Source organism: Rattus norvegicus, chromosome 8 (genome assembly GCF_021556685.1).
Source record: "Rattus norvegicus strain SHRSP/BbbUtx chromosome 8, alternate assembly SHRSP_T2T, whole genome shotgun sequence".
In the NCBI taxonomy this organism is placed as follows: domain Eukaryota; kingdom Metazoa; phylum Chordata; class Mammalia; order Rodentia; family Muridae; genus Rattus; species Rattus norvegicus.
Window position 1 is genome coordinate 78,778,776 of NC_141541.1, and position 23,870 is coordinate 78,802,645.

General features: G+C 45.9%; 2 protein-coding genes across 3 annotated transcripts in view; both read left to right on the forward strand.

Annotated features, from left to right (window-relative positions):
- Myo1e (myosin IE) overlaps positions 1-23,870 on the forward strand; it is a 193,415-nt gene that overhangs the window by 157,659 nt on the left and 11,886 nt on the right. For both annotated transcript variants that reach the window (XM_087560554.1, NM_173101.2), the window contains 7 exon segments: positions 3,209-3,323; positions 3,980-4,149; positions 5,864-6,009; positions 11,911-12,057; positions 13,591-13,748; positions 14,101-14,190; positions 18,908-19,109. In XM_087560554.1, coding sequence (XP_087416680.1) covers positions 3,209-3,323; positions 3,980-4,149; positions 5,864-6,009; positions 11,911-12,057; positions 13,591-13,748; positions 14,101-14,190; positions 18,908-19,109 — 1,028 coding nt within the window.
- On the forward strand, positions 14,713-16,653 carry LOC148004233 (uncharacterized). The gene is made up of 2 exons (XM_087564302.1): positions 14,713-14,767; positions 15,624-16,653. Exons 1-2 carry the CDS (start codon positions 14,713-14,715, stop codon positions 16,571-16,573), a joined length of 1,005 nt encoding a protein of 334 aa, XP_087420428.1. The 3' UTR covers positions 16,574-16,653.

The following is a 23,870-nucleotide window of genomic DNA, read 5'->3' on the forward strand; positions in this document are numbered from 1 at the left end:
TCCCAGCAACCACATGGTGGCTCACAACCATCTGTAATGAGATCCGATGCCCTCTTCTGGTGTGTCTGAAGGCAGCTACGATGTACTTATATATAATAAATAAACCTTTTAAAAATTTTTAAAAAAATAAATAAGCAAATTCTGGCTGAGCAGTAAAGGTGCAGGCTTTTATTCTCAGCATTCAAGAGGCAGAGGCAGGCAGATCTCTGTGAATTTGAGGCCAGCCTGGTCTACAGAGTAAATTCCAGGAGAGCCAGGGCTAGGAAGGAAGGAAGGAAGGAAGGAAGGAAGGAAGGAAGGAAGGAAGGAAGGACAAAATCAGGCAGGCAAATCTCAAAGCAATCTCCTCTTCTGATTCCTGTTCTGTCTGCAGGAGGAGCCTGAGACTCAGAGGTGTTGACGGCAGATGCTGAATGGCAGGGCAAGCCATGGAAATTATTAAAGAACTACGTGGCACCCACCAATAGACCTTCTCTAAGGTTGTGGTAGCTCTGCTCCACACTGAGTTATTCCTAGTCTCCCAGCAATTTTGTTTCCAAATATAAAATGAAAGTGTTGTGTCATACGCCATTAGGCAGCCCACAGAACAGAGCCTGTTCTATCTAAAACAGGCTGGAGTGATTAGTCAGGACAACACCGAGTTCCGACGTCTCCTAAGGATCACTTTCCAACTCAGAAAAATCTTCATGTATAATTAAAACGGCCTCAGTAGTTTTCTCTGATTTTTTCTTGTGATTTAATTGAGCTTTGGAATTTATATCTGAAACCCATGTCTATTCTGGTCTTTAGCGTGCCTTCCTCCCAACAGCTCTTGACCATCTCTTGCTCCCCTGTCCTCCATCTCTGAACGGGCACACTCACACGCACCATCACCTTCCTCTCCCCTCCCCCGCCCCCTTGTGCACATGTGGTCTTAACTTGAAAGCACCGTTTCCAGAGTTTGTTTTATAAAACCTGCCTTATGTAGCCAATCAGAAGTTAAAGGAGCTTCTTGCTCTCCAGGGACCAAGTTCGGTTCCCAGCTCCCACATCAGGAGCTCATCACTGCCTCCATGTCCTCTTCTTCCTTCCAGGGAGGGGTCCCCACACTGACATATACACATAAATAAAAACAAATCTTCAAAACAAGGCCACTTTGAGGTTTTTTGTTTTTTTGTTTTTGTTTGTTTTTGCTTTTTGCCTGCCCTACCTCTTACGTGTTTGTCCACACCGAATGATCTCTTTTCTTCAAAAACTGGCTTAAGACATTAGACACCAGAGAGTTTATGTTTTGTTCTATGCGACTGTATGTTTGGTTTTTCTCTTGCTCTTTAGTCTCAAGCCTCCCTGATGTCTAACCCCCTGGGCTTCTAAGGGGAGGAAAAGAAAAACCAGAGAAACATCCAAAACCCACGTATGCTTTGGAATAATCTCTTGGCTGTTGGTGTCACATCCTTTTTTTTTTTTTTTTCTGGTCACAGAGGTATTACCTACATCCTATCAGATGAGCTCTGGAAAAATGGGAAACCAGCCTCAGTCAGAAATGGGAAAAACCAAGATGGGGAATATCAACGAACATTCTCCCACGGGCAACCAGGGAGCTCAGACTTTAAGCATCTGCACAGTTGCTAAGCTGTGAGCCGCACGTTAGGACTAGAAGTCTGTTCCTCACTCCAGCTGGGATTATGCTGAAGGCTGAAGGGCTCGGTGTTCCACCTCACTGGCATTTGCCGTTCTGGGTGTTTCGAGGCATCCAGAGCTGTGACTAGGAGACACTGAATGTCAAGAATGTGGCTCCTCTGTAAATGTATGCTCAGATGAACACAGAAACACTATCAGCTTCCTTCAAACCAAGTCCCCTGTTTACTTCTGGAAGTCTTTTTCAGATTTATTTGTGTTAACTTTTATTTATTTGTGTATGCATGTCCGTGTGGGCATATGTGTGCCTGAATGCAGGTGCTTGCAAAATCACGAAGAGGAGTCAGAGTCCCTGGAGCTATGGCAGTTGTGAGCTTCCTCACGTGGGTGCTGGAAACCCAAGCCAGACCCTCTTCGAGAGCAATAAACACTCAACTGCCTAGCCTTCTCTCTGGCCCCTTCCTGGACCATTTTCGTGGTGACTACACATTACCTGTAGAGCTTACATTGGTCTGCTTTATCTTTTTCCCCTCAATGGCTACGTAAACCAGTACATGGAAGTGGATGAGGCGTTTCCACAGCTTTACAAACCAATGAAGCGCAGATCTAGAGACAGCTTAGTTCTGGTGAAGAGGGGCCTGTCACTGCCTAGAAAACTTAGGTCCTCTGTTCAGTCCTGCCCCATCTAGGTCCATCCTTCTCATCTGTGAAGTGGACGGGTGTGTGCTGAGGCGTGAGGGGCTGTCTGAACGGCTTCCTGTAGCTCCCTTAGTCTTCATGATTCCAAAGCACAGCTGACTGTGAAACGGATCAGCGTGATCGGTCTGCATGACCTGGCTCCCCTGGTCTGTCTTGGGCTGTGCCAGCTCTCCATCCAGTCCAAGTCTCCAGTCTGGCTGCAGCCGCCATGGTTTCTGCCCTGTGCCCTAGCCGCTCCTTAGAGATTGCATGAGGCAGGAAGTCTGGACTTCCATGCTACCAAAAGTAGGGCAGCCCTCTTCCCACAGCAGCTCAAGCTCAGTTCTGGCAGAAACTGGAAGGTTCTATTCTGAGGCTGTTTGCAGCAAGCTACATCCGCTCATTTGATCCAGCTACCTGCTTCCTCTTTAGACCAAGGAAGAGGAAAAAGCCATAGAGCCTGAGCAAGGGAAGGTGGAGACCGTTCTAGCGTGTTCAGACTCAGCCATTTTCCTTCCCATTAAGGGAAGATGCATAAATAAAATGTGGGTAGTGCTTATCAACGACATCCCATAGTAATCATTTTGTTCATAATAGAAGCTGCGTTTCTTCAGTGCACTGAGCCTCCTTGGAAAAACAAAAGTTGATGTTCGGAGATGGCTCAGCCGTAAAGAGCACATGCTGTTCCTGCAGAGGACCTGGGTTCCCCATGGTAGCGCACAACCATCCTTGACTCTGCTTTTGGAGGCTGCAGCGCCCTGTCCTGGGCTCCAAAGGCGCTGGATATAACTGACCCACAGACATACACACAGACAAAATGCTCATAGACGTAAAGTAAATGTTTTTTTAATTAATATAAAAAGTGGTTCAGAGCACATGGATTGGCTCACATGCATTCTCTCTGCTGTCATAGCTATTTCTTCTGGAAGAGATGAGAGAGAGAAAGTATGATGGGTACGCACGCGTGATACAGAAAACATGGAGGAAGTTTGTGGCCCGCAAGAAGTATGTCCAGATGAGAGAAGACGGTATTTCCATCATTTTATTTCATCCATTTAACATTTAAAATTTTTTATCGCGCGTGTGTGTATGTGTGAGTGTGTGTGTGTGTGTGTGCACGTGCGCGCATGTGTGCGCGCGCGTCTGTGTCTTAGCTCACAGCAGAAATCAGAGAACGACTTGAAGAGTCAGATATTTCATTCCACTGTGGGTCATCAGGCTCGGTAGCAAGCATCTTTACCTGGAGACCCTTCTCCCTGACTCCCTGAGAGAATCAGTGTGACGACCGGAGTGCTGGTGCTCATCTTCCTTCCAGCACTCAGGAAGCAGAGGCAGCCGGCTCTCTGAGTCTGAGCCCAGCCTGGTCACCATAGTGAGACCCTCTCAAAAAATCAAATAGAGCGAGCTTAAATAAGATTACAAAATGTTGGGGTTGGGGATTTAGCTCAGTGGTAGAGCACTTGCCTAGCAAGCGCAAGGCCCTGGGTTCGGTCCCCAGCTCCAAAAAAAAAAAAAAAAAAAAGAATAAAAAAAAAAAGATTACAAAATGTTTCTTACACTGCCTACAGTGTGCATTGCCTAATCTTGCATCATTTAGAATCTTTGTGTATTTCACTCTACGTATCCTCCCCTTCTTCCTGCCCCGCTGATCTGTCTTCTTTCTCTGCTCTCCTGGGCATTGTAGCCTCAGATCTGTTGTTGAACAAGAAGGAGAGGAGGAGAAACAGCATCAACCGAAACTTCATCGGGGACTACATCGGGATGGAGGAGCACCCGGAGCTCCAGCAGTTTGTGGGCAAGAGGGAGAAGATTGACTTTGCTGACATAGTCACCAAGTATGACAGGAGGTTCAAGGTATGCACTGCCCCCCACCTCTTAAGAGCCACACCGAGTTTACCTTATTCATTTACAAGAATAATAGCTTGTGATTTTGTAGATTGAAGAAAAATTGTAAAAACCCAGATTAAAAAACAATAGCGGGTAACAATAACCAAGCCTCACCGTTAGCACAGTGTATGATCCTCAGAACCTTTGTACGCAGACATAGTCACATGTTTAGTTTTGCAAAATAAGGTGTGCATTAAAATTCTTCTGTGCCCTGTTTGTTTGTGCCAGAAGGAACTTCCCATCCTAATATCTTTGTTTTCTTTTTTTTTTTTCTTTTTTTTTTCGGAGCTGGGGACCAAACCCAGGGCCTTGCGCTTGCTAGGCAAACACTCTACCACTGAGCTAAATCCCCAACCCCCTAATATCTTAGTATAATCGCTTTATACACCCATACAGTACTCTCTTCAGTAGAATCTTAGCTTTTCCTTTTTGTTCTGACACAAAGTCTCATACTTGAGTGGCCACAAGTTCCGTATGCAGCCAGCATGACCTTGACCCTCTGATCCTCTTTCTCTTACCTCTGGAGTGCTGAGATTCCAAGTGTACAACACCATGCCCAGTGTATGGAGTACAGGGGGTTGAGCCCGGGGCTTCCTGTATGTTAAGTGGGCACTCCACCACCTGAGGCACACCCGCCACTGCCGTTTAAAAAGCAACTTCTTACATTCGTCAGAAGGGAATAATTGAGTAAATAACAGCGCTGACTTAATAAGAAAGATATTGTTCTGCTAAAAGGAGGTCATTTCTTGCACCTTCATAGGCCAGCTGCTGTGGGAAGTGCTTTCAGGGATCCCGCACTGCTCTGTAATAAGGTAGTCGGCCATATGTTCTAAAGTATATTATTTGCTTACTAATGACTATCTTAGGAGTTTATTGTTATAAAGAGACACCATCATCAAGGCATCTCTTATATAGGACAACATTTAATTGGGGCTGGCTCACAGTTTCAGAGGTTTAGTCCATTATCATCGTGACGGGAAGCAGGGCAGCATCCAGGCAGACATGGTGTTGGATCTTGATCTGAAGGCAGCAGGAGACTGTGTCACTGAATGTGTCTTGAACATAGAAGACCTCAAACCCCACAGTGACACACTTCCTCCAACAAGGCCATACCTCATTATAGTGCCACTCCCTATGGCCAAGCATTCTAGCACATGAGCCTGTGAGGGCCGTTCCTATTCAAACCACCACAGTGACTATCTGTAAAGCGGAAATAGGTCTATTTTCCATTGTCCTGATTTGTCACAGAGATGAGTTATATTACTGAAATGTTATAAGGGCACCGGCCAGACTTGATTGGTGGGATTGACCAGGTGACAACTTGTTCCATATGTAGATTCACAGGGAGGTACCTACAGACACTGGAGGGAGGCTGGTTTGAGGACCACGATGTAACAATCCTTTGTAAAGTCACCATGTTTGAAGGTGTCCCCAAGACTGTCCCTTTACACTTGGTGTCCTGATACCTTACTATAGAACTACATGCAAATGCCATCCCATAAGTTAAAAACAAAAGTCAAGTGTCTTAATCGTCATGCATGCCAGCCTCTTCTCCGTCAAGGGGCCTGAGTCAATAGTCACACAGTAGCCATTCAACACGCAGGACAGCAGCAGTGGTGTATTGTCACAGTTGTCTCTCTGACCATGTCTGGCTGCCTTCTGAAAGTTCCTCTCCTCACAGGGTGTCAAGCGAGACCTGCTGCTAACCCCAAAGTGCTTGTACTTAATTGGAAGGGAGAAGGTGAAGCAAGGCCCGGACAAAGGTCTTGTGAAGGAAGTCCTGAAGCGGAAGATCGAGGTGGAAAGGATCCTGTCCGTGTCCCTCAGGTGAGCGCAGAATGGCTGAGGCAGGGCATCTTCCATGGCTCTTCTCCACAGCACACACCACCTGCTGTGCCAACAGACCACCAGGCTCACAATGAGGAGAACAGACTTTCCACTTTCCCTTGGGATGGAGCTCAGTTGCTAAAGTGCTTGGTGCTATCCCAGCACTTGAGAGGTGAAGACAAGATGATCAGAAGTTCAAGGTCATCTTAGACTGAAAAGCTATCCCTCCTGGGATTTGCGAGACTGTCTATGAATCAATCAATCAATCAATGAAAGAAATATATCAAAGAAGGGCTGGAAGAGATGGTTCAGTGAATTAAGATCCTTGCTGCCTAGCCTGATAACCTGAGAGTCAGTCTCTCTCTCTCTCTCTCTCTCTCTCTCTCTCTCTCTCTCTCTCTCTCTCTCTCTCACACACACACACACACACACACACACACACACACACACACACACTTTTTTGAGACAGAATGTTGTTCTGGAGCCTGGCCAGCCTGGTGCTTACTATGTAGACCAGGATGCTCTCAAGTTTGCAGCTACCCCCCTGCCTCTCCCTCCCTAGTACCTGGGATTACACGTATGCACCGCCATGCCCCATTTATAAACCTCTAAAAATAAAATGTATATGATACCTACTGAGGATCTGTACACTGTAGTCTCAGAGAGTCTTAACAGCACAGGAGTAAGGTTCCAAGAACAAGTTGTCACCTGGTCAGTTCCACCAATCAAGTCTAGCCAGTGTCCTTATAACGCTTCAGTAATGTAACTCATCTATGTGACAAATCAGGACAATTTCTCTCACTGAAGTGGACCCAAAGTTCAGGGCTCTGTCCGCAGCCTCCCTACTCAGAAAGCAGGGTCTTCACATGCCCAGGTCCCTGACCCACCAGGCTAGAAATCATGTCTGCAGTGGAATAATCTAAAACACATTTGTAGTGTATCCATCCTTGCCTGTGTCTCTGTGGCTTCTCCTTTCTATTCCCAATTTTCCTGGCTAAAGGGCTAGGCGAAACAGTGAAATTAAATGTTCAAAATGCTAACTCAGGATGTGGGAGAATTCTAAGCCAAGGAATATACCAGCGTTCTTCAACTCTACCTCAAGAAGTGCCAGGGTCCCCGAGGCGGGCTCTGGCTGTTGTCTGTCTGGGTCACTTTCTGCTTTGGTTCACTGGCTGTGTTACACCCTGCTAGCCACATCCTTCCTGCCCACCATCAATGTTCTGATGAACCCAATGGGAAGATGTTCTCTTTTTTTCCTGAGAAGACACAGGATCAGGATGTAACTGGGTGGGCCGAAATGTGCTGTCTAACCATGTTAGCTGTGGTGGCTAAAAGCTAGGAAATCACATCTGGAGGCTGTTGTTACGGAAGCTGGAGCCTGGTTTATCTGCCCTTTTTGCCCAGGCCTGTCTTTGGTCCATCAGACTTCATCATTTGACTAGATCCTCACAAAGTTGGCCACCCTCAAGTCAAGCACCTTCTGCCCCATTACTGCATCTTTAAGGTTTATTCTCCAATTCTTCCTTCTAGGGAGTGAAACCAGTAAACCTAGTAGAACCAGTTTGTTCTCCATCTCCCTCCACTGCATGCGTGGTCCGCAGGCCCATATCCTTATGACCTTTCTTTTTTAAGGCTTCCTAGCCTATGGCTTTCGTAGCTCTAAGGGAAAACTTCTAATATTTAGTCATGTCTGCACACCTACCCGGCCTCCAACTTACCAAAACTAATATTGTTCCCCCATGTTCTAGACACATTACATTAGGCCAGCAGTTCACAACCTCATTAGTTAAGCAATCGGGAAGATGGTGGGCTATGCAGGACTGAGCCTAACGTTGAAATTAATCATGGTAACATATTCCTGAGTGCTGGTGTAGGTGTGGTGATTGTGGGGACCTGTCTCAGAACACTTCAATGTGGGGTGTAAAGAAAGCAGGGAGTAGCTGCCTTGCACTTGAGGGAAAAAAAGGTTGCAACATCTGTGTGTGTTTTTAAGAATTTATGAGACTTACTAGTTGGCTTTTGGCTGAACTAACAATTGTCGGCTATGTTTCTGGTTCAGACTATCAAGTATCCCACAAGCTTGATCTCTGAGCCCACTACTGACTCTATGACCTAAGTGACAGTAAGAAGTGGCTCCCAGACCCCTCCTCAGATAATCCAACCATCCAAAAGCAATTAAGCAGCAGTCTGGGAAATATGCGCAGTAGTAAATATTTGATATGGAAGATTTAATGCTCATTTCTTTAGGGATGATAATGGTCCCGTGGTTACTTTTATATATAAAGAAATTGTACCTTTTAATGGCACATACTGAAATATTAAGCATAAAATAATATAATATTTATACTTTGCTATATGCTTGTTCTTAGCCAAATGACTGAGAAGAAATATATAGTCTCTGCTTTAAAGTAGCCTAGCTTGTGTGTAGAAGGGTCTGTACAATGAATAAACACAAGTGTTCTCACCTTCTGCTGTGTGGGTGCCAGAGATCAAAATCAGATCAGCAGGCAGCAGGCAGCAGTGTCTTCCTCAGTCACGTGAGTCAGAAGCCAGCAGAGCCTACAGGGGACTCTGCCTTAAAGTTTGGAGACAGGGGAATGAGCAGATGGCTCAGTTGGTAATGTGACTGCCGATGAGGCAAGAGGACCTGGGTTTGATTCCCCAGCACCCACAGAAAAGCTAAGCACAGTGGCAATTCTCCTGGAATCCCAGCATCGAGGAGGCAGAGACAGGAGGATCCCTGGGCTGAGGTCCAGTTCAGTGAGAGACCTTATCTCAATGAAGTAAAGTAGAAAGTGATTGAGAAAGGCCCTGGATGAGGGTTTCTGGCTGTGTGTGTGTGTGTGTGTGTGTGTGTGAATGCATGTATGTGTATAAGTGTGTGTATGTGTGTGAGTGTTGTGTATGAATGTGAGTATGAGTGCATGTATGTTAGTTTGTATAAGTATGTGAATATATGTGTATATGTGAATGTATGCATATATGTATGTGAGTGTGAGTATATGAGTGCATATGTTTGTGTGTGTGTGTAAAAGTGTGTATACATATGGTATTTTGTGTGGGTGTATGTATGTGATTGTGTGTGTATATATGTGTGTATTATATGTACATATGTACATAAGCACACACACACACACACACACACACACACACACAGAGCCCCTCTCACTACGTGCTTTATTAACCTGGAATGGTATTAAAATATGAACTTGCTGCCTGTGATTCAAAATGAATGAGATTTAATTCCTGCCTCTCAGGCTCCCTCTACTTACAGAGTGGGAAACAGACACCCAAGTGAACTTGTGACCTGTAGGCACAGAAGCAGCTTCCAGGAGGATGGGGTTGAGGGTCTTCCTGAAATAGGCCCAACACACACAGGGTAGGGAGGTTCTAAATCTGATGCCTTTAGTCCAGTTTCTCTCAGCCTTCCTGATGCTGCAACCCTTTAATGCAGTCCCTCATGCTGTTGTGACCCCCAGCCATAAAACTATTTCATTGCTACTTCATGACTGTAATTCTGCTACTGTTATGAATCGTAATGTAAATATCTGTGTTTTCTGATGGTCTAATGTGATCCTGTAAAGGGGTCACCACCCACACAGGTTGAGAACCACTGCTCTAATGTCTCTGGGGGACAGAATTCTGGAAAAGCTTGTTAAAATTTCATCGGCCTCTTGATCTTCCAGTTTTTTAAAAGGATCCTTTATTTCATGGTCAGGAAAAATGGTTTAAAAGACTTAAATAAAGACACACTGTGGGGTTGGGGATTTAGCTCAGTGGTAGAGTGCTTGCCTAGGAAGCGCAAAGCCCTGGGTTCGGTCCCCAGCTCCGAAAAAAAAAAAAAAAAAAAAAGACACACTGTGTTTGGAAATGGCCTTTTGAACTTAAAAAATAAAGCTTCCTTTGGGGCTTTAGTCTATGTTGTAACAGACACTTTTGAAAAAGATGGCCTGTTGGTTAAAAGAGTGGAAAAGAACTTTCAAGTGTTGTTGGCAATTCAGTAAGTCACTGGGGAGGGGAACTCAGAGCCAGTTCAGGCAGAAGACCTTCCAGATAGTGGGCCACGGACCGCTGTAGGGAGTTGCTGCTTGTGTGTATAAAAGGACAGGGGTGAATCCAAACACAAGTCTGATTCTTTTTTAAAGAGTGAATAAACCCAAAAGCTTTGCTTCTATCCCGGGAGCCTGGGCTGAGTAGAGGAAGATTGACTGACTTTAAGAGAAGAGCTTTTAAATTTGATGACTCACAGCTGAAGGGTCCAAATTAATCTCATGTTCAGATTCACGCTGCTGACTGGCATGAGTTTTGAGTCTGCCTGAATGCACACGTGTGCACGCACACATGTATGTATGTACATATATGTGTATACATACACACATATATGAATTAAATAGATAATGTCACTCAAGTCAAAGCACATTAAACCCCTCAAGGTGTTACTCCATCTCTTGAGTAATGCGTAGTCTTCCAGAAAGTACCACCCGGCAAGCTGGCTTGTCCAAACATGTCAGACCTGAGTAACACTAAGGGCTCATTAAGGGAAAACTGATCACCCCTCTCGCCTGAGTGGAGACCTGACATTCAAGTTGGTCAAACACCAAGAGACCACCCCTAGGAAGGTGGGTTTCCTTTAAGCCATGTTAAAGAGATAGGTGGAATAATTATTCCTTTACGAATACTATACTTACCTTCTCCGAATTTCTGCCCCCTAGTACAGTTCTTCCGAGACATTAAGAGGTCATCATGAGGATCATTGTAAATTATAATCCTGAAAAAAATAGATTTATTAATCTAAAGTCTTAAAAGCAGAAGTAGACTTTTAAGTGTATTTCATTTTTCCCTTGGTTTTTATTTTATATACATGAGTGAGTGTTTGCCTACATGTTTGTGTGTGCACCACTGCACATGTGTAATACCTACAGTGGTCAGAAGGGCGCCTCAGATCCCCTAACAGGGGACATTACAGACAATTGTGAGCAACCATCTAGGTGCTAGGAATCCAACCAGGGTCTTCTGGGAAAGAGGCCAGTGCTCATAACCTCTGGACCATCTCTTTAGGCCTTAAAATATATTCTTTAAATATAGACTGTTTGTTCTTAATTTTGAAACCATAGCGGTTAGCCATCAAATTCTTTTTTTATAAGGAATTTTAGTGTGTGTGTGTGTATGTGTGTGTGTGTGTGTGTGTGTGTGTGTCTGTGTCTGTGTGTGTGTGTTACACATGCCCAGGTATCCTCAGGGACCAGAGGAACTGCAGCTGTGAGCTGCCCAATGTGAGTGCTGGAAATTGAACTCAAGTCCTCTTAACCACGGGGGCCATCTCTTCAACCCTCAACTTCTCTCTGAAAGCAGATTTCATCGATTTTATTATGTAGTTCTTAGTCTGTGTTCTGTTTGAAGCAATACTATTACTTATTTTTCATGATTACATTTTATTTACTGGGAGGAGGGCAGTGTGCACATTCCACAGCAGGCCTCTGGACCTCAGAGGTCAGCTTGCAGGAATTGGTCCTCTCCCTCCCCTGTGTGTATCCCCGGAATCAAACTCGAATGCAGGTCCTGCTTGTCAGCAGGAACCTTTCCCTGCTGAGCCATCTCCTGGTGCAGTTTTACATATTATGAGAGGGAAAGAAGAGAAGGGGGTAGGGACAGGAACAAGGAAAAGAAGGTTGGAGAAAGAGCTTAGTGTTCTGTTACAGGATGTTTTTTAATGAGTAAAAGTAGTACTGAGGGGCCTCATATATAGCTTAGCGGTGTTCAGAACAGGTTCAGTGTGTACAGTACTCATCGGTACAATGACAAGTGTTTAACGTGCATACCCTTCTCCTTGCCTCCAAATGATAATGACAGAGCAGGTGGGTGAGCAGAATCGTGGCTTATGCTGTGTCTGACCTCTTTCAGTACCATGCAGGATGACATCTTCATTCTCCATGAGCAAGAGTATGACAGTTTGCTTGAGTCCGTCTTTAAAACAGAGTTCCTGAGCCTTTTAACAAAGCGATATGAGGAAAAAACCCAGAAGCAACTACCTCTGAAATTCAGCAATACGTGAGTTGGGATATGGAGTCTAGAACGAGAGGTGGGGAGACCTTCACAGTGGGCTGTGTGGTCTGATTAGTTCCATCGCTTCAGCAGTCCATACCCTGGGTACTTCAGTGTCTCCAGGAACAGTGGGGCCTGCTGAAGACAGACTGGGTGGTCATGGGCTAGGGTCATGCTAGTGTCACATTTGTGCTTCTACGAAATAATCAAATCATCAAAAGACTTTTTTTTTATTATTTACACAAAGATCACTCAAGGAAGACAAGGGAAAGCAGGTGTAGCAGAGTAAAGGTAGAGTCAGGCCGGAAGCAGGAGAAGGTGACTAGAATAAGGGTTCTGACTCTCCAGGTGGTTGGTAGGAATCAGGACTTGGGATATGGGTAGCAATGTCTTATGTCTTGGCTCACCCTCATGTGTCTTGGTGAAACGTTCTAATGGGCAAGACACTACACATTGTTGAGCTCCGAATCTCACATTTGCTAAGCGAGAGTTGTTCAGTTTTTCTTAAATTTCCCTATCTATAGAGTAGAAATAGGGTCCATCTCTTCTTACTCATAAAAATTAGGTAATCATAAGACTGCAATGCCAGGATGAAGGAACCTGACAATAGACAGTGACTTAGAATCATTATTTAAGTCAAAGAACAGAATATGCAGTGCATCACATAGGTGTGCAGAGCATTTCTTTTGGCTCAGAACTCAGGATACACTCCCCCATAGCAGGAAAGTCAAAGCAGGAACTTGAAACAGGTGGCCACATCTTGTCACATTCACAGTCAAGAGCAGAGAGAAATTAACATATGTATGCTTATTCATGCTTGGTACTCCCTATACATATACAGTCCAGGATTGCCTGAATAGGGAATGGTGCTGCCCATAATGGCCTGAGTCCTCCTACATCAATTACCATTAGTAAACAAAACAAGTTTCCCACTTGCTCACAGGACAACCTGATCTAGAAAGCACCTTATTGAGGCTCTCCCTCAGGTGATTCTAGATTGTATCAAGTTGATCATTAAAACTAACCATCATACCCTCCATCCCATTTGGGTTTTGATAGGGGTGTTTGTTTGTTTGTTTGTTTGTTTGTTTGTTTGTTAGTTTTCCCCTAGCTGAGTGAGTGATGGTACTAGAGTAACAGAATATAACTGAACAATAGCCAAAGTCTATATAGTATGGAATCTTCCACCATCTTGTGTTTGACATCTCACTCCTCCATTCAGGAAAAAAAATGATATAACATCAGGGAAGTTGTTCCTTCCTCCTGTCCTTCAGGCAGGCTCCTCTGGCCTTCTTGAGGGTGAACCTGTGATATGAATGAGGAATCCTGCTCACCAACAGGGTCCTCACAGATGTTGAACTCCAAAGCCATCACCTAACAGCTATACCATGCTGACATTATCATCCCGTTTGAAGACTAGGTAGCTTTGGTTTGATCCCATCCTACGGTTATCACCTTCCCTACAGCCATTAGTTCATGAACACCATTTCCTCACTAGCTCCTTCGGGCTCATAATTCCAATCCATGTGCTTGTCACAGCCTTGAACTGAAGTTGAAAAAGGAGAACTGGGGTCCCTGGAGTGCTGGGGGCTCCCGGCAAGTGCAGTTCTACCAAGGCTTCGGTGACCTGGCCATCCTCAAGCCCAGCAACAAAGTGCTGCAGGTCAGCATTGGACCTGGGCTGCCCAAGAACGCCCGTAAGTGTCCCGGCTCTGCCTCTACTGCTTGGTACCTCATACCTGTCTCTTCTGTGCACACCTGAGATCAAGGAGTCTTGTTTCCCTTGCTGGCTGTGGTGGGATTCTCAAAAGATAGGGCACTGGAAACTAAGCAATGTTAAGGAGGATGGGCAGGCTGGAGCTGCTAAATGGATGTATTCTTGTACATTGGTGTCCCTGGCATTCATGTTCTAGCTGTGTTTAATATCATTTGCTTGGGCTGGTATAAAGACAAGAACCTGGATTTGGGGCTAATGAGATGGCTCAGTGAGTAAAGGTGCTTGTTGCCAAGCGTGGTGATGTAAGTTCAATCCCTGGTTGCTTATTTCAGGTCCCACCAGAAGAAACACTGTCTCAAGCAGAGGGTATTCTGGTGGAACTAACAACAATTACCCGATGAGAGCCGCCCCTGCTCCCCCAGGTAAGCCCAGCACGCACCATGCAGAGGGACAACTTACAAAAGATGTTTGGAGAACTAGAGAGATGTTTCAGTGTGTTTTGTGTTCAATCTCCAGCACATAAAAGCTGGGCACACTCGTAGTCCCAGCGCTGGGGAGGCAGAGCCAAGAAAATGCCCATGGTTTGCTGCCTTACCTAAGCAGTGAGCCTTTGGGACTACTGAGAGACTCTGTCTCAGTAACCAAGGTGGATCACTCCTGAGCTACAATTCATGAGGTTGACTTCTGACCACACACACACACACACACACACACACACACACACACACACACACACACACACACACAAAGGAAATAAAGAAAGAGTGTGGGGAGAAACCCATCACCTAATAAATATGCAGCAACTGTCCACGTGATCCTAAAACATAAGAAATTAAGTCAGTGAGCCCACATGGCAGCAGAGAGAACAATGTGAGTTTTATTGCCCAGCTCTGTCACTTCCTAAGGCAGAGAGAGGCAAATGAATTCCTGTCCACAGTGGCAGAATGCTGCTAGTTTTACTGTCAGAAGCTGCCCTAATGGAGCCCAAGAAGTTTCTGGGTATCAGCCCACCTGTGCCAGGCTCCACCCACATACCGAAGCAGTGGTTCATAACTAGGTAATGTCCAGATGAATTACTAGAAAAGCGCTGTCCTTAATGAAATAAAATCCAGGCCTCATCCCTAAAGTAAAGTAATATCTGAGAGAATTACAAAAGTTCAGACCCTAGGAAACTGTTCCCAGCTGGGTGGCGGCGACGCACGCCTGCGTTCCCAGCACCAGGGAGGCAGAGGGAGGTGGGTCTCTGTGAGTTCCAGGCCAGCTTGGTCTACAGAGAGAGTTCCAAGACCCTGTCTTGGAAAAAAGGAAGGAAGGAAGGAAGGAAGGAAGGAAGGAAGGAAGGAAGGAAGGAAGGAAGGAGGGAGGGAGGGAGGGAGGGAGGGAGGGAGAGACAGAGAGACTGTTCTCAGAGTAGAGTATTAGTCATTGTGGGATAGACATGAACACATCATTTGGGGACCATATTTGAGTCATGTCATAGCAGATAAGAGGATCCTATTTGCTTCAGTGCCCAAGTAGTACTTTAATCTCCTGCTCCAGGATCTCACACTTGTGCTTTAAGCATGGACATTGTCCAACAATGGGAAATGAGCTCTTCTCTCCTTCGGAATCTCTGCACGCCTAACCAGGATTTCTTTCCTCCTTTTTTCCTTTAATCCTCGGGGAGCATCCAAGCTCAAAGGGACAAGAGAAGCAGGGTTTGCACTTAGTGTTAGTGTACAGTACTGGCCTCTTGCCAGGACCATCTGAAAGCTCCTTGACCTTAGCTCTGGCCAGAGGGTCCTCAAGCCAAGTCAGCCCACAGTGCACCTGACCTTGAACATAGCCCCCGAGCTCTAAATGACAGTCAGATGAGAAATTACCTACAACTTTACATTTCTCAGCTTTGCTTATATATTGGGAGCAGGTGTTGGGGGAGAGGTGTGTGTGTGTGTGTGTGTGTGTGTGTGTGTGTGTGTGTGTGTGTGTGTCTGTGTCTGTGTGTGTCTGTGTGTCTGTGTGTGTATCTGTGTCTGTGTGTGTGTCTGTATGTGTCTGTGTGTGTCTGTGTCTGTGTGTGTCTGTGTCTGTGTGTGTGTATGTGTCTGTGTGTGTGTGTCTTTGTGTGTGTCTGTGTGTGTGTGTCTGTGTGTGTCTGTGTGTGTCTGTGTGTCTGTGTGTGTGTATCTGTGTCTGTGTGTGTGTCTGTATGTGTCTGTGTGTGTCTGTGTCTGTGTGTGTGTGTGTCTGTGTGTGTGTATGTGTCTGTGTGTGTGTGTCTTTGTGTGTGTCTGTGTGTGTGTGTCTGTGTGTGTCTGTGTGTGTGTGTCTGTGTGTGTCTGTGTGTGTGTCTGTGTCTGTATGTGTCTGTGTCTGTGTGTGTGTGTCTGTGTGTGTCTGTGTGTGTCTGTATGTGTCTGTATGTGTGTGTCTGTGTGTGTCTGTGTCTGTGTGTGTCTGTGTGTGTGTCTGTGTGTGTCTGTGTGTGTCAGTGTGTGTCTGTGTGTGTGTCTGTGTGTGTCTGTGTGTGTCTGTATGTGTCTGTATGTGTCTGTCTGTGTGTGTCTGTGTGTGTGTCTGTGTGTGTCTGTGTGTGTGTGTCTGTGTGTTCTGTGTGTGTCTGTGTGTGTCTGTGTGTGTCTGTCTGTGTGTGTCTGTGTGTGTCTGTGTCTGTATGTGTCTGTGTCTGTATGTGTCTGTGTCTGTATGTGTCTGTGTCTGTGTGTTCTGTGTGTGTCTGTGTGTGTGTCTGTGTGTGTCTGTGTGTGTCTGTGTGTGTATATCCATTTGTGTGCTTGTTGGTGGTATGTGTGCAGATGGAAATGAAGGGATGCACATACATGTTGTACACACCCGTGTAGAGGCCAGAGGATGACCTCAAGTGTTAATCCTTGAGGACCATACACGTTGGTTGTTTTATTTTGTTTTTGAGACAGGATCTCTCTAAATACCCCTGGCTGTCCTGGAACTCTTTATGTAGCGCAGGTTGGCCTCACACTCACAGAGATCCTCTTGCCTCTGCTTCCTAAGTACTGGCATGAGAGGTCGGTGTCCTCCACTGGCTTGGCTTCACCTGCACCACGTTTTTTTGATAGTCTCTTATTAGGACCTGAGGTCTGCCAATTAGGCTCGACTGAGCGCCTGCCTGCCCCTTCCTGTCTCCCAGATGCTAGGATTATACACGAGCATGAGCCACCACCTCTGGCTTTTACTGTGGGCAATGGGACTTGAACTCACATCTTCAGCCTGCAAGGCAACTAAACTATCCCTTCAGGATAGGACTCCTTAGGATTTTAAAGTTTCCCAGAGCATCACAAACCATACTTTTATAAAATGTAATTTTAAAAAAATGAGTTTGTAGAACAATGAAATCTGAAAAGCACATAAAATACAATCCAAATTTTTGTTCTTAATTTCAAACAGGCATAAAATGCGTCTTCTGAGTGCTTTTTCTCAGTCTCTGAACTCAGTGTGGACAAATGAGTCTCCGGTGACATGGGGACACTCCCCTACTTTTCTGTGCCCTAGGAAACATCCCACTCTAACAAACTTCTTTTTCTTTCCTAAGCACTCTTGGCAGCAAGTGGGGCCTCAATGTCTTCCCCCACTCCCAGATGCTGTGGGGAGTCCTTCAAATTCTTATTCACTGGGTCAGATGAGGAGAAAGTCTTATTTGTCTCAAGCATCTAGTTTCCATCCAGCCTGGAGCCTGTGCGGGGAATAGCCAGAGCCCACGCAAGCTGGGGAGAAGCCTACTCCTAAGTGCTCCGCCCTACAGCCTGGCCGGTCAGAACAGGAACTTGCTTATTGTTGCCAGAGAGGGGAAAGCTCACTGTACCTTTAGAAGGGTGTCAAGATAACAGAAATGCACGCACATCAGAGCTAGAAGAGAGCAGGTAAATGCTGGACCCGTCTCCTTGTCCTTGAGTGAGGACACTGGCCTGAAAGATGATAGTGTTGCTTGCCATCAGAGCTGGAGAAGCCAGAACTGAGCCCCTAAGCCCATAGCCACTCCATGCTACCAGAGAATTGTGCAGTTTTCTGGTGTGCACAACTGAAGTGGGCCTCAAGGGAGAGCGTTCTCTTCCGCACTGTCAGCAGGAAAAGAGACAGAGCTGTGTTATATGTGGCAGGGGGCGATGATGCCCCCATTTTCAAGAGGCCAACCCACTATCCATCCATGACTAGCTGGCTTATGTAACTTTGGAGATCTTACCTAGAAGTCTCTGGTGCACAGACCTTTCTTTGTCCAGTTGGGCTGGCTGGCTGGCTGGCTGGCTGGCTGCTCTTCCCTCACCTGTGTGGGGCCTCCCCCATGTCGCACAGCAGTCTTCAGCCAAGGGCCACTTCCTCCTCCTGAAACTGACCACCAAGGTCCTGCTTTCAAAGTATGGAAGTCCAGAAATCAAAAGCCCGCTTTGGCTCACGTAATCATCATGCCCTATCAAAATTAAACAGCTCATCCTAACACAAGGTTTCTTCTTGTACCTTTATAAACTATTTCTCTATGTGTCACGTCTGTCTCTTCTCTATCCTGAGGCAGACCTGTGTCCCATTCCCCTACTTTATTTCCCTTGTTCCCTTCCTCTTCTCCTTCCTCTTCTATGGCCAGTCTTTGTCTCTTATTCCCTGCCCTCTGTCTCTCTGGGGCAAATAAATCCCCTTTGTGCTGAGAACTTGTTTTTGGGAATCCTGAGCCAATACAGTTCCTTACCCTGAAACTCCTTGAAATGAATGGCCAACTGTTTAACCCACTGCCCACTGTCCTCCTGAGTCACGGCTTCACCGACCTGAAAACTGCTTTCCCACTTGCTGCGAACTCCGCTTGCTCTGACTGTGGACTTTGAAATCCAGATATCTAGGAATTCTATTGGTATATTCCACAGCTTGTCTGACGCACTTCCTAAGCAGGTAACGTTGCTGCTATCACATTGTCTTCCCCAAGTATAATCTGATTCAACAGTTATACCTCCGAAACATTGAAAGGAAAGTAGTGTACTCACATTCTTACAATATATTGCTGGTAGTAATACTTTCTGATGAGGAAACTGGAGACCAAAGACACCTAATCACTTGCCTTCCCCTAGTTAATGGAATAAGCATGGAGGAGCTTTTGGCAACCAACAGAAATTGACCTTCTTTCTTTCCTTTCCTCTCTAGGATGCCATCGAAATGGCCTCACCAGAAACCAGTTTGTGCATCCTCCCCGTGCCTCTGGAAACCAGAGGTCCAATCAGAAAAGCCTATACACCTCTATGGCCCGCCCACCCTTGCCAAGGCAACAGTCCACAGGCTCAGACCGATTGTCTCAGACACCGGAGAGCCTGGATTTCCTCAAGGTCCCGGACCAGGGTGCTGCTGGGTAAGATTTTGCCTGTATGACAAAGCCAGTGAACTCTAGTTCCACCGCGCGTAAAGAGGGTTCAAGGGTTCTGAGAGAGTCAGTCCTGAGTTCTCAAGTTCAGTTTTCTACCCAAGTACTGCAATCTAGGATCCATGGCTGCGAGACCAAGTTAAAAGTAGCACCATGCATTTCAGCCCCTCCTATCACCAGCCACCTGCTCTCAGTCAGCCACAGGAATCTGCTACTCGGTAATCTTTACGTTTTCCTTTTATCGTTGAGGGATGATGGTTATTTGCTTTATTGTTTGTGCCTGTACCTGCAGCAGCATGAATGTAACAATTCTTAGTTTTAGCAACATTTAGAATAGGGTACCAGGGTCTAAGAAGAAACGACTCAGCAGTTAAAAACACATATCTTTGTAGAGGACGTGGGTTCTGTTTCCAGCACCTACAGAGGTCCAATCAGAAAAGCCTGTACATCTCTATGGCCAACCCACCCTTGCCAAGGCAAAGTCCACAGGCTCAGACCGATTGTCTCAGATACCAGAGAGCCTGGATTTCCTCAAGATCCTGGACCAGGGAGGGTTATGATGGTTGTACAACAAAACTTTTCCTGAAGAGATGTAATACCCCAGATAGAGAACCCCTAACAGACCGAAGTACAGTACTTCCAAAGTCTTACTTGGTGAACCAATGAATTTTGCTTCAAGTTACTTAACGGGAATATGGGGAAAAGGTAACAGGAGCAGAAATTACTCAAGGACAGCGGCATCCCGCAGGCCCACCCAACATGGATGACAGCCCACCAAAGCTGGGAAATTTGGGGTACACTGTGCAGCCCACAGGCAGCTCAACAGGTTGAGTGTCCTTTCCAAGTGACTCTGATCTAAAGCCCTCCCAGGCAGCTGGTCTGACCTCAGAGCTTTCTTCGTAGCTTTTGTCCTCAGAGAGCCTTCTTTGCCACTCATATGCACACATCCACATACTCACGCATGCACACTCGCACACAAATAAATACATTTCCAAAAGTATTTAAAAAACATCCCATCCTCATGTCCTCTGAGATGTGAGTGCTTAGCATAACGGCCTCAAGCGCTAAGGAGCACCTTAGAATTCAGGCCCAGGGTGTCTGATCATTGCTAAGTAGGATTGTCAGATGCACAAGTCAAGCCTGAGGGAGAGCTATAACTTAATCTCCAGTACCTTACATTTTAGTTTGCTTTCTATCCTGAGATAAAATACTCTGACCACAGCAACTTGGGGAGGAAAGTGTTTGGCTTACACTTCCAGGTCACAATCCATCACTGAGGCTTACAGTCAACCATGGAAGACTTACGCTTATGTATTGGCGCTCCAGCTCACTCAGCTAGTTTTCTTATACAATATAGGCCTAGGCTCTGCCTAGGGATGGTGCCACCCAAAGTGGGCTAGGCTCTTCCACATCAATTATTAATCAAGACTGTTTCTCACAGAGATGACCACAGGATAATTTGATCAACGCAAGTCTTCAACTGAGGTTCCCTCTTCTTAGATGGCTTTAGGTTACTTCAAATTAACAATGAAAACCTATCAGGACGCTTGAAGCTTGCCACTTACCTTCCCTGAGCTTTGGCTTCTTTGTGTAGACCGATGTGATACCGTCATGTGAAGGCATGCTAGGAGAAGGTGTGATACACTTTATATGCTTAGCATGGTACTTGTATATAGAAGACAACTCAGTCAGCAGTTGCTTGACCAGGATGATGATGATGATGATGATGATGATGATGATGATGATGATGATGATGGTAGTGGTGGTGGTGATGCTGATGGTGATGATAAAGATATGGTGATGATGGTGGTAGTGATAATGTTGATGACAGTGAAAATGACCATGAGATTATACTTGACCTAGTGACATTATGTTTTTTATTTTTTTTTTGTTTTGTTTTGTGTGCATTTGCTTGTATTGAGAAGGGTAGCATATCACATAATGGTGCACATGCAGAGGTCAGAAGACAACTTTCTGGAGTCATTCCTCTCCTTTCACAACATGGGTTCCAGGAATCTTAAGATCCCCAGATTTGTCAGCGATCCGCCTTTACCCACTGAGCTATCTCACTGGCCCCACCTAGTGACTTTAAGATATCTTCCAACTGATCTTTGAGTTGTGGAGCTAGAAGCTCTGTGTGCTGAATCCAGCCGAGGACCTGCTTCAGGCTACTTCTTCCCTCCTCCTGTTCCTCATATCCATTTCCAGTTTTCCCTCTCTCTGTTGTCTCATGAACACTGGAGAAATCTTAAAGGAGAACCAGGAGAAGAGTCTGCAAAATAGACTTATGCTGAGAGAAAGAACAGGGCTCCCCATGGGTGCCTCCTGGGCACCTCCATGGCAGTGCATGCCTTTGCGTGTGTGTGTGTGTGTGTGTGTGTGTGTGTGTGTGTGTGTGTGTGTGTGTGTGTGCATGCCTCTGTGTGCGTGTGTGTGTGCATGCACGAGCATGTGTCACATACACGTGTGTGGATTTTAGATGTCATTTTTCTTACTGTCTTACTCTTTGTGGTCTCTCACTAAGCCTAGAGCTTACTAACTGGCTAAACAGCCTGGCAATCAGCCTTAGAAATCCTCCTCTCCCCACCACCCCAGTTCTGGGATCGCAGGCACTGGCTGCCATATCTGGCTTCTGCTGTGGGTACTGGTTATCTGAACCGAGGTCCTCCCGTGGCAAGGCAAGTTCCAAGTAAGTTGTCTTCCTGGTTACATCTCTACCAAGTCCCCAGGCAATACTGATGACAGTCCTCCAAGGAAGGACCACATGGTGACCTTCAGAAGTTGTCTAAAGGACAACTTAGGTTTGATGATAAGGTTCAGGAAAGGTGGGTGGGGAGGCACTGTTGAGGTAGTAGGCTTTTCACTGAAGGACCCAGGTGCTATTCATATATGTGAGCATCCCTGAAATAGTCACAAGATTATTCCTGGGCCCCACGTCTTGTGTTCCAGAGCAGACAGGGGGATGATAAGCAATCACCACTTCACGTCTCCTCGCCCTGTCTGCTGGCTCTCTGTTTGCTCTGGTTTTGGCAAGCAACACCACCCTTTCAGCCTGCCTTGCAAGTTGCAGACTTGCATATGGGCCAGGTGGGAGCATCTGTCAGCCAAAAGTAGGCAGTGTAGAAATGCTGGGTCTTGGGTCTTCACCAAGACTGCTCCCTTCCAGCCCCATTGAGGTCTTATCACACCCTTCCCTGCCTTCAGTTCCTGATCCCCTGTATGTACACTGCTGTCTTGGAGACCGGCCAGGAGGAAGAACTGTACAATAGGCAATGTGACTGTCCTGTCTGTATATGTCTAACTCTGACATTAGCAGTTCAGTAGCTACAAGAATTCAAGCCAGTCTCCTCATTCTACACTTAGGCCTGCTTTGTAGACACAGTGTCCTTAACAAAATAGGAACTTAGCTGAGCATGACGGCTCCACCTATAATCCCAACATTCAGGAGACTGAGGCAGAAGGATTACTATAAGTTTGAGACCCAGGCTAACGTCAGCTAAAGTCTGAGACCATGTGTCTAAAGAAAGAAAAACACAAGGGGGACGGACCTGAGGAGATGGTTTAAATGGTTAAGAACACTGGCTGCTCTCACAGAGGACCTGAGTTCAGTTCCCAGACCCACATAGTAGCTCAGAACCCACTTTACTCTGGTTCTAAGGGGTTCAGACACCCTTTTTTGGCTTCTTGGGGTGCTGCATGCAGGTGCACATACAAGAAAAACCACACGTTTACATAAAATAAAAAAAATATTTTTCTAAAAAAGCAAACAAGGGGATAAGGGCATAGGAAACTAGCATTTGCTTTCTACAGTACAGATTTGGAAACTCAGCTTTTAATGTGGCAGAGAACTTGGTGCCATTTTAGGAGCCTGTGGTTACCTAAATTTAACAGTTTCTCTTTGCCAAAAGACAAACTGTGTGGAAGCTCAAAGAGAACCCCAAATCCGTACTTTCTCCATAAACATGAGGATCCCTATTGAGATCGAAGTGCCAAAGGCTCACCTTGAATTTACCACCCGAGACCCAGACCCCCACAGCCTCCTGTGGGTCTTCACGTCCTGGCTTTGTCTTGCCTTCCTCTCTCTCACCTCTCCACATTCTTCCTTACAGACACATTTCACACAGCCATTATTTCTGTTGGCCCTCATGCCATGGCTGATATCAAATGGCCTCATTAGCACCTCACGTTTGTTCAAAGTTCACTACATTGATTATCATTCCAACAAAGTCTATTTGTCTGTCTATCTGTCTGTCTTCTCTCCTCCCTTCCTTCCTTCCTCCTTTTTTTTTTTCTTTTTTCTATAATGTTGGGGATAGAGCCCAGACCTTGCACGTGCTAAGCAAATGCTTTAGCACTGAGCTACACCCCCAGCTTCCTCAGCCTCAGTGGCATTCCTGCACGTCATTGGGTTTGCCGCCATTGTCCTCAGCACACCATCCTTCTCCAGATGACACTGCACCATACAGAGGGAGCCGTGGGCTTACAGCCCCTTCGAGGTGCACTCGCAGTAAAGCTCCGCCCTAATTTTTTTTTTCCAGTCATGGTAGGGCACATCTTTAATCCCAGCACTCAGAAGGCAGAGGCAGATAGTCTCTGTGAGATTCAGGCCAGTCTGGTCTATGGGGTGAGTTCCAGGCCTTCCAGGGCTACATAGTGAGACACCCCCACCCCTGATTCGTAGCAGCTCTTGATCTGGCCACAGGGTATGCTGGTTAGTTCCCCTCAGGGCACTGCAATGTGATATACCTA

Bases quoted from the DNA above. Each gene is read 5' to 3' on its own strand.
- LOC148004233 (XM_087564302.1), top strand. From the start codon at position 14,713: ATGCTGCTAGTTTTACTGTCAGAAGCTGCCCTAATGGAGCCCAAGAAG. The intron at 14,768-15,623 runs GTATCAGCCCAC...CAGTCAGATGAG, and splicing joins GGAGCCCAAGAAGTTTCTGG to AAATTACCTACAACTTTACA.